The sequence below is a fragment of the Acanthochromis polyacanthus genome, chromosome 15 (genome assembly GCF_021347895.1).
Source record: "Acanthochromis polyacanthus isolate Apoly-LR-REF ecotype Palm Island chromosome 15, KAUST_Apoly_ChrSc, whole genome shotgun sequence".
In the NCBI taxonomy this organism is placed as follows: Eukaryota; Metazoa; Chordata; class Actinopteri; family Pomacentridae; genus Acanthochromis; species Acanthochromis polyacanthus.
In genome coordinates this window covers 4,739,372-4,749,981 of record NC_067127.1, presented here as the reverse complement: position 1 = coordinate 4,749,981, position 10,610 = coordinate 4,739,372, and the positions used below count along the sequence as shown (strand labels likewise).

The 10,610-nt window shown below is 44.1% G+C and overlaps 3 protein-coding genes across 6 annotated transcripts in view; 2 read left to right on the top strand and 1 right to left on the bottom strand.

The window, feature by feature from the left end:
* Positions 1-10,610, top strand: part of adss2 (adenylosuccinate synthase 2) — a 238,197-nt gene that overhangs the window by 150,753 nt on the left and 76,834 nt on the right. The gene's annotated exons all lie outside the window — the stretch shown is intronic.
* sdccag8 (SHH signaling and ciliogenesis regulator sdccag8) overlaps positions 1-10,610 on the bottom strand; it is a 93,241-nt gene that overhangs the window by 14,147 nt on the left and 68,484 nt on the right. The window lies entirely within an intron of this gene.
* akt3a (v-akt murine thymoma viral oncogene homolog 3a) overlaps positions 1-10,610 on the top strand; it is a 61,266-nt gene that overhangs the window by 38,989 nt on the left and 11,667 nt on the right. For all 4 annotated transcript variants that reach the window (XM_022205049.2, XM_022205048.2, XM_051959496.1 and 1 more), the window contains 4 exons: positions 147-212; positions 1,212-1,280; positions 4,488-4,610; positions 5,230-5,358. In XM_022205049.2, the coding sequence (XP_022060741.1) occupies positions 147-212; positions 1,212-1,280; positions 4,488-4,610; positions 5,230-5,358 (387 nt within the window). The remainder of the gene's footprint in view (positions 1-146; positions 213-1,211; positions 1,281-4,487; positions 4,611-5,229; positions 5,359-10,610) is intronic.

Below are 10,610 nucleotides of genomic sequence, written 5' to 3'. Positions count from 1 at the left end.
GGATTTCATCGAACTGATTTTATCTTATAATCTGTTTTTTTTATTTTGAGTACAGCATCAGATGTCATTATTTAGTATATTTAACGTACGTTTGCAGTTGCCTTCTTGTTTAGAAGTTGAATTAATTTTAGTTTTTGTCTTTACAGGATGAAGTGGCTCACACACTCACAGAGAGCAGAGTGCTAAAGAACACCAGACACCCCTTTCTTACTGTAAGCACCTCATATACACAAAAGACAACTGCTTTCATTCACACATAGTGTTTGTACATATGGTAAACATCGTGACATCTTTAAGAATACATGTGAGTACATACGCACAGACGACATATTGATCCTCTGCATACCTGAGTCTCCTGAGGCTAATTATGACTTAGACGGCAAATTGTCGTACTTTAACGACCACATCTGTTGGCTTTGATGTACACATTCACACATTAACTGCTGCTGATTTCTATCGCACTCCACTGAAAACACACACACACACACACACATACATGTTCACACACACTCTATCGAGAGAGCAATTACAATTCACATCTGAGTTTACCCCTGTCACACCTGCAGCCACAAAGAGACTTGGACCAACTGTTCTTTTGTTTAGCAGCTTTTTCCCTCAGAAGAACACACACCTACTTCACACACACACACACACACACACACACACACACACACACACACACACACACACACACACACACACACCCACAAAACGTACTTGCTTTGAATAAACAAATGCAGACATAAACAGTTTGAAGCTAAGAATGATCCTGTTTTGTTGCTCCTGCTGCTGTAGCCAGAATGAGACCAGACTTCACGCTGTGTGCAAAATCGTTCACTCAATCACTTCACTGTTCACTGTACGGGGAGCACACATAGAAGACATGCTCATAATTATTTAGCCAAATGAATGAAAAAATGAATATTTGATGCCTTTCAAGTCATCTTCCTGTGCAACTGGTTATGTCCGGGATGCTACAAAAATGAATAAGGAAACAGTTAGCACTTGTTTAGTTACAACCGCTAGTATCAGTCCCTTTGTCCATTACGCTGTGGGATAATTTAGGTCCTCTGTGTACTCTTACATTTAATTTTCAGAAACAAAATGACAGTACATTGGATGATGAAATAGATGAAACAGTTCACTGGATTGTGTTGTGAATGAACACATGGATAAAGCTATATAAATTGTGTGTGTCATTTTTGTTTCAGTCGCTGAAGTATTCATTCCAGACTAAAGACCGCCTCTGTTTCGTCATGGAGTATGTGAATGGAGGAGAGGTAAGACACACACACACCTTCCATATGATTGGGATAAATGTGGTTTCATATCTTCGTGTTTCTGTGTCGAACAGCCAGTTAAACCACAACTCTGCCACACTAACTGACAGCGATTAGGCACTTACTGTCAGCTGTTTCCACACTCATGATTACAGAATTGCATATAGGTACTTATTTACAGAATGTACACAGACACATTCTTAGGTATTTTGTTCTGTTTGCCATCACCTCTCTGAGCCTCAAATGCCATCAACAGGGTAGAAATATTGTCTTTAGCCCTCCTGTTGTCCTCATTTACAGGCACTAAAAAATATTGTTTCCTTGTCCGAAAAAAATCCTAAAATTCAGCAAAAAATGTCCCAAATTTCTGAAAATTTGCTAAACCTTCAGGAATAAAATTCCAATAATAAATTGCAAGTTTCCCTTAAGAGTTTTATTTTGAAAAAATCCCCCAAATTTGTCAAGAAAATTCTTGTAAATAGTTTCAAAAAATTAGTAAAAATCTTCCAAAAAAGTCATAAAAATATCGAAAGTGATTCCATATATATCAGTAAAACTTCTAATATTTTCTTTCACAAAAAATCAACCAAAATCCAGCGAAATTTACTGGATTGTGGTTGATTTTTTTATGAATATTCTTACGAAAGATTTTTTTCTTTTTTTCCACCAAAAAATGTTCAAAGATTTCCCAAAAATGTTGAAAATGTTGACATCAGAAGTTTCACTGTGACAATATTTTTTCCCCACATTTTCAAACTTTAAAGCGGGTCAGTTTTGACCCGCAGGACGACAGGGGGGTTAAAAAGCTGCCAAAATTACACAATTCATCCCAATCTTAAACTGTAAAAACAGAATCATTGGATTTTTACTTCTCTGATGGCCCTTAAAGTGCACATCTGTGAAGTTCTGTCCCATTATGAAAGTGATGGAGATCTAACCTTAAAACCATATGTCATCAAAACCACTTTATTTTATCTGCCTCATTTAAAATTTTGCCCAACATAAAGTCAGCGTATCAGATGATTGTGTAGTAGGAAAATTCTAGGCTTCGTGGCAAACCTGAGAAATCACGACTGACTCAGCTGTGACCAACAGTCAAGAGACAAAAGTTCAGGGAGTTTTCAGCTGAACTGCAGGATGTGCTTATGCAGAGCAGAGAGGAGACAAATTAAACATGTAAGCAGAAAAATATCTTCAGTGTGTAAAATTTTCGCTTTTCTCCAGTTCTGGTAAAATGTGCGGACAGTTGGAAAAAGTATTCCAGTTATTTCATATTTTACATTTTTGGTAAAATAGATCATCACCGTTTTGCTGAACAGAAGACATTTTTTAGTTTTCTCTGCTTCTCGCCACATCTGTGCTTTTTCCATAGAGGTGTAGAACCTTAACTTGCAGTGAAAAAGGAGCCCATAATGAGTAAAAATGTCGCCATAAAATGTTTGGGGTTCTGAGGGTTAAATGCTTTTTTATTTAATATGTTTTTTACAAGTGTTAGAAATAAGAATGTATCATATTCCAGATATCAGTGTTCAGCCAAACCAAAGCAGACAAGATTTAAATTGTGACTCAGTCTTCTAAACATTTGTCTCAGTTCATACGCGTCTTGCAGACGGACACCGAATTGTTACTTGTTGCACGGCAAAATAGTATTATATTTGGAGATGCAAATGTACAGCGGCAAGGAAGCAAAGGAATGTTTAAACATGAAAACAGTGAAGAAGTGTCTAAAGTTTGACTCTTAGATTGCTTTCTAACACAGTTAATTTGCCAACCAACTGGCCTCTCACTTGCCTTCTCATCTCTCTATTCTGTTCCATCCCTCTCCTGCTTGTATCTATTTATGAACACACCTATGGGGCAGATACAGCCAGAATGACAGTCGGAGACGAAATGAGTTTGGATTCCCCCACTTTTCCATTTCTCAGATTTTTAATCGGGCCGTTTTTGCAATCTTGGTTCATTCCCTTAGTGTCACTGTCACCTGCTCCCCTCCCTGTTAGTTAGGCAGTTCAGCCAGCGCCAGGCCCGAGCAAACACACACTCACACACACACACAGAGAACACCAGCAAACACACACTTAGACAAACACACACGGCAAATTTTTACCTCAACGGACAAATTGTGACCACACATGCCACACAAACACACACACGCACAACCCATTACAAACCTGCCACAGCCACAGCTGCCAGTACACTGATGAAGGCCCACCTGTCGTGTTACCCCCTTTTCACCGCAGCCTCACCACACACACACACACACACACACACACACACACACACACACACCATTTGAGCAAGGTGGTCTGTGAGCATCACTCCAGTGGCCATATGCAAACCTCCCTCAACAATTAATGGGGAGACGTGTGCCCCTTGGCCTCATGGGTAATTTGTATGACTTGACTGGTGCAGCGCAGCAGGCTGGTGTCATTTCGGTGCCACATGTGTCGCTGTGTGACAGTGACAACTTGACAACTGACAGCGAGGGAGAAAGTAAGAGGGAGAAGAAGGAGGGAGTGTGAGGCGGGCGATTAAAAAGCAAGACGGAGCAGACATGGAAGGTCACGCCACCTGGGAAACAAACGAGCTGTGTACTCTTTAAAGTATCAAAATGATCTTCTTGCCAAAAAACAGAGAGGGGTGGATATGAGAATGGAGTAAATGAAGACGGAGGCTCAGGGGGCAAGGCCAGTTAGGCCACTAATGAGTGCTGCACTGGAGGCAGTTGGAGGGGGGGTGGGCGGTGCTGGCGGCGGCGGCAGCGGCGGTCGGCCTGTCTTTAACTAGACTGGTGTATTGATTAAACCCTTGATTTGGCCCCCATCGCCGAACTCCACGCCAGCACCGTGCCAACGTAGCCCAGAGGGTAACGTGGAAGAGGTGTGTGTGTGTTGTGAGGTGGGGGGGGCTGCTAGATGAGGCGCCAGCTGCCGAGCGCCTCCACCCGCCCTCCTCCGAGACGCCTCCCCCCCACAGCCCCTCTCCACACACACCCCACTCACCCTCCCCTCCGCTATCTATCATCTCAATATGGTGCGGGCAGCCAGTTTGTGTTGTGCTAATTTCCTCCAATAAATCAGTAATTATTGCTGTGCCGTCCCTGCTGTCTCCCCCCCATCTCTCCCCCGCCCTCTCTCTCTCTCCCTCCCTCTCTCTCTCCCTGCCTCACCCTCTCTTCCTCACTCGTCCTCCCTCCTTTTCCCGCAGCTGTTTTTCCATTTGTCCAGAGAGCGAGTGTTCTCAGAGGAGCGCACGCGCTTCTACGGCGCCGAGATCGTCTCAGCTCTCGACTACCTGCATTCAGCCAAGATTGTGTACCGGGACCTGAAGGTAAACAGAAAACACAGAGGAGAGGCTGACTGGGGGGCATGGATGAGGCTGATCAGATATTTGAGGGAAAACTTCCTTTGTTTTTGGGCCCCAACCTCTTGTTTTTCCACATTTTTTTTTCTTCCATCCAGGAGGAAAGAGTTGCTCAGGATGTGCGGTAATTAAAGAGAGGGACAGGCACAAGTTCACACAGACATAAAGCAGTAAAGAATTGCAGGAGGTGTTGTGAGGCAGGGAGGGGGCTGCTGATGCCACAGAGGTAGAGGTAGATGGCTCTGTCTGAGTGCCTGCCTGGCAGCCTTGGCCCCAGCCCTGCTCACAGCAGCCAAGAAAACGGAAAGGAAAAAAGCAGACAGAGAGTGAGAAAAACACTTCAGCCATTAAAATTAAAAGGCTGAGTGGCCCCACTACATGCCTGAAGTTTATTTCCCTGTTCTGCTCGGTGTTTGTGTGTCTGAGTGTGTGTACTGCCACTGTGTGGGGTAATGCAATACTGCTGTCCTCATCTGTCTGCCACTGCTCTCTCCACAGTGCACAAATACCGTTTTATCCAGTTAACAAATCTATTCAGTGTTGTGTCGAGTCTCTATCATGAGAGTTGTGTGTTTTGCTTTTTCAGTTGGAAAACCTGATGCTGGATAAAGATGGCCACATCAAGATCACTGATTTTGGCCTCTGCAAGGAGGGCATCACAGACGCTGCTACCATGAAGACCTTCTGTGGCACTCCAGAGTACCTCGCACCTGAGGTAACACTTTAGTTTTTATATTAAAATGATTTACTTTTGATATCATTTTAATATTTTTCCGTTGTTTGTCATGACTTGAACCTCTCCACCATCATCCTTTTCCCATTCTTTACTTTAGAATCACTAAGAATAAAGTGATTTCTGGTAACGTCTCCATGAACCTACAAGAGAAGTCCAGTTGATTTCTACTGAAGCTCCTACAACTGATTTATGACAGCTGTGTCTCAGCCTTTATTCTTTGTGCTTTGATCTTCTCCACCACTTTAACCACCATCTGAACACTGCTGTATGTATGACATTAGTAAACTAGAGAGTAAAATGTCAAGTGCTGCACATTTGTGCCTTGATTCTCCCTAGAACAGAAATACGAGGCTGGAGGAAAAGGTAAAAACGTTCTGGTCAGTATATTTGTTGATACGTCAGCAGCTCTCTTTTTTTTCTTTTTGTGTTGATATGATAAAGGCACGTTTTTCAGAATCCATTCACAATATTCTCATTGACTACAGCAGTGACATAGATCTATACATCGTGTATAACATAAACTGCCATGTGTGCTAAGTATTGTTGCATTACCAGGGTCAACCTAACTATTAGTCATTTATGCACTAAATGATACAAAACAACATTAAAGTTGTGTTATATTATAGTCTCATGTAAGACATAACTAAAGATAATTGTTGAATTGACTGCAGATATTTTGGATGATTGTGTGATGATGGTGAAGTATTTTATGACCACATCCACAACGTATAGTACACACTCCATAAATTGCTTTAATCAATTGATAGACGACAGAATTCTCGGGGACTGTACGTCACGTTCTGTAAACTGAGCAGCTTGACTGAGGCCTTGTAGTACATAAAAGCATCTGTGGCATCCACAGGCGGCCTATCCATTAGGCAGCATTTCTGCACCGCTCAGGGTTCCACCAGGACGGCCCCTGTGAACTGTGGGACTCATGTAGCCCACCGCACAGCACTTGTTTATCTAACAGCAGCCCTGACTGATTAGTTTAACTACCGGGATTATTACAGAGCTTTGATAAATGGGTGTAGTTTTTGTGAAGGAGCCACACATACAGCGCACACAAAGTGATAATCCGGGGCGTCTCTCACCACTCCTTACCCACAATACACTGCGTTTCATAAGCATGTTTGAAACCTTCTTATAGTGGAGTTTATGCATGTACATTTCCATTTGCAGATTTCACAGGCAAACGATTTCCATAATATCAGGGTGAACAGTAAATATGCAGTTTATGCGTGTGAATGAGGGTGTTGGTTGAATTGCAGAAGGCCACAGCGCGGTGCTCACACACAAACACACACACGACTACATTCTTGTAATCTTTTTTTTTTGCAGCCATCCGCTGTCCAGTCATCAACGCTGCCTCACTCGAAGGCCAGCGGATCAACTGGCGAGAGGGTTGCAGGACTGTGGGTGGTGGAGACAGAGCGATGGAGATGTGGAGATGAAGGCAGGAGGGGAGAGGCATAGTGTATATCCCACTCAAAAAAGTATGGAGGACAATTTGGCGCAGCATTTTGTGCTTTTTTTTCTTTTTCTTTTTTTTTTTTTTTAGAGTCCCTTCCTTTGCGTGCCAAAAGCTGATTGGAGGCTGTTGGTTATTTTTCACAGGATGTGCGTCTGTGTGCGTTTGTGTGTGTGTGTGTGTGTGCGCGTGTGTGCTGTGTGTGTGATTGCAGTAGAAAGTGCGGGCTAAAGCGAGGCAGATGGCGGCAGATGGGCGAGGTTGGAGGAAGGTGCTCGGAAAAAACCTGGAAATCTACACCACCGCCGCCGCCACTCGCCCGCCCGCACGCTCTGCTCGCCCGCCCGCATGTAAAAATAACACAGTTTGCTCGGAGCCAAGTTACAGAGATGCAAAGTAGCCGGGATTAAAAAGAGAAAGGGGGGATGGGGGTTGAAGACAGAGGAAGATGAGAAGGGAGAGAAAATATTTCAGGGTTACAGGAGTGAAATTCAGACAGTTCCTGTGTTTGCCGTCAGTGAAGAGGGCAGATGAGAAGTGAATAGAGAGGGCTTGTGTCTGCTGAAGGAACTCACACAGATACCTCAGCAATGCAAAGAGAATAATTCTACAGTCGAACATGTAAAGCGTCAGAGTTAGGCGTCATTGTTGCAAGGATAGTCAAAAACAGAAAAAAAGATTAGTGTGATTGTAATGAACAATAAGCAGTGTAAGGTCCCCGCAAAGGGATGGAACAGGATCAGGGAAAACACATGGAGAGTGTTTTTCTCTGTTTTTTTCATAATTTTTGTGTTTGACACATTTCTTTGTGGCAATTTGAAAGTGTTAAAGGGGATGGGATTGGGCTTATTCCATTTATTTGTATGTGTTTGTTTTTATTTTGCTTGTATGTTGTATATGTCGGACATTGTGACTTTTTTTAGAATTATAAATGTTGCACAAACATAGCAGAGCAGTCAGCTGTTGGTAAAATATTTCGAAACGTTAGCACGTTGTCGTCACTATAATCCGTTTGACACTCTGCGGACGGATGCGACTGTATGTTCACAGTATAGGAGGTGTGTGTTTGTGTTTTCCTGCTGGGTATCTGGTCTGGTTCTGCCACAGGCTGTGTGCGTTCGTCCCATCTAGTCCTGTCCAGGCTGCCAAAGCCCTCGTCCCGCGAGCAGCAGCTAGCTAGCTAACACATGGCGACTCCAACAGGGACCAGGACAGGACAAGACCTTCTTCCTCACTGCTGCTTTTAATCCCTCTCTCCTCTCCTCTCCTCTCCTCTCCTCTCCTCTCCTCTCCTCTCCTCTCCTCTCCTCTCCTCTCCTCTCCTCTCCTCTCCTCTCCTCTCCTGCTGATTTATCTCATTTGTTGCATCCTCTGTCTTGTCCTATTTATTTGTCCTGCCGTTTTTTTTTCCTTTCTCAAAATTACACACACATAGCCACACATACTGTACACACACTTCAATGCCTCCATGCCTAAGGCTGTGGGGCAGCATTCTGGCTCTGTGTGGATTAATCTGCTCCCTGCCTGCAACCGAGCTGCCACCACTTTCTTTGGTCCCAGGACACACAAACAAACACACTCTCCTCTTGCACATACATATACATGCCCAACTGGACAGCTTGATTCGTATACGTTTCTGTACCTTCTTCTTTTTTTTCCCTATACACGAATCGACGCACCGTGCACACAGCTCTGTAGATCAGCTCCGTAAAACAGCCTCGCGAGCTGCTCTGAATTTCATAAACTGTGCGTTGATGTGTGTTTGTGTCCCTCCTCAAGCTGCAGGGACTGAAACAACACCAAACATCTCCTAGTTTGCCTCACGCTCAAAACTTTATGAATTTGATGAGGACGGATAAATATTCCATCTGCTGTGTGTGTGTGTGTGTGTGTGTCTGACAGTCTCCCAGCAGTCTAAGCCAGTGTTATCCCTCCAGCCGTACCAGTCAATAGTATATCTGGAGCTGGCGGCGCGCTTCATTCCCCCAGCTCTTCTCTGCAGCTGCCAACTGGGTGACCAGCTTAATTCTCACACAAACACACATTCACACATAAAATAGCTCTCATAACTCTCTTATTCACTTCCACGTACGTCGCACACACTGAAGCAGCCGCCCGCATCATTAGCAGTTTAGTGTCAAGTGTGCGAGCTCAGTCAGTTAATGACCAGCTTTGTGCGGTATTGAGCTGCTGTGGAAACTCACAGGCAGCTGTTGGGTGTTTTTTTTTCCTCCCGTTTTCTCGCCTGGTGCATGATGACATTTTACATGGTTTTGAGTTAGGGGAACTTATTCCAACCTGATGCTAGAACCGGGAAAGAGCTGCCAAGTAAAATGTAAAATGAATAATCCTGTTTTCAAGCTACGTTTGCAGTGCAGCTGTGCATTATGCTATAGCTTTATATCTCTTTGTAGTTTCTGATACTTATCAGTGACTGAAACAGGAATTGTTGGCTCCTGAGTGTCGCCCGTAAAGCAGTTATTTATTGATCGCATCCCTTTCATCATATCAAATTGATTCATTTAGAGAAGTATTATCCAGATTTATGTTTTAAAATGCCAAAGCTCATGGATATTCATCTCTAGAGACGAACACAAACTGAAATCCTGTGAACTCAAACCACTCTTTTTTCACTTTTTTTTACACGGCGATTGAAGTTGTAAACATCCAAGCATATGTCAACGTGGAGCATCAAAGCACAATTATTCAATATGCATTACATTTAAGGGTTTTTTTTCATAGTTTGTCGGAATTTCACAGTTTGCCAGTCTGCAGTTTGGATAAACGAGTCGCTATTCTGTTCATACTCAGCTATTTATGTATTTGTGACACCTGTCCTCTCTGCATCTGCCACACAGCCACCGCTAATGGCTGGCATTAGTTCAGTATGCAGGCTATATTTTTAAATCTTCTGATATTATGACACTCACTGTGTAATTGTATCATGTCATTTAGAATAGTTGTGCTGCAAACAGGTTTTTTTTTGTGTGTGTGAGTATGTTTGTGCGTGTTTGCAGTCACGTGTTGGTGTCTGTTAGCTCACGTCCACCCCGACTGGTCCATTATTAACAGTGAGAGAGATGTTATTATTATTGGCGAGATGTACAACATATGCTGTTCTGGCTGCTCTCCAGCTCTGTCTGTCTGTCTGTCTGTCTGTACGTACGTCTGTCTGTCTGTCTGTCTGTGCACACACGTACACTCATGTTAATAAGCTTATTATGTTAATGAGGGCCTCCACAGCACCTGAAATACCTCTCTATCCGTACGTCTGCCTCCCTCTTCCTCCTCCTCCTCCTCTTCTTCTCCCTTCCAGAGGTGAGCAAACGGGCGCAGGAGAGGATGAAAGAGAAGGAGCAAGCGAGGGAAGGCATGATTAGAGGCTGGAGAAGTCAGGATAAGACGGAGATGGAGAGGACAGTGCAGGGAGAGCAGCGAGGGAAGAGGAGCAGGAAGGCGGCCCAGACACGAGACTTTGATACGGAAGTGACTTAACACGCAGCACATGTTTCCTCTAAACACACACACACAACACAGCAGCTCGCGGTTCTCCCCGTCTTGGAGGTTTGGACTGGCCCTGACTCAGGTTGTGAGCCGCTCCTGCCTTTTCAATCCAGGGACATTCCTGTCTGTCCCTGCCAGGAGAGGATCAGTGTGCCAGGGAGAGCTGGCAGCGACCAGGGGGGCATCTGGTGGGCCCCGCCAACACTGACTCCCTTACTGTAACAGGGGCCTCTGAAGACCTGCCATCCCATGATGT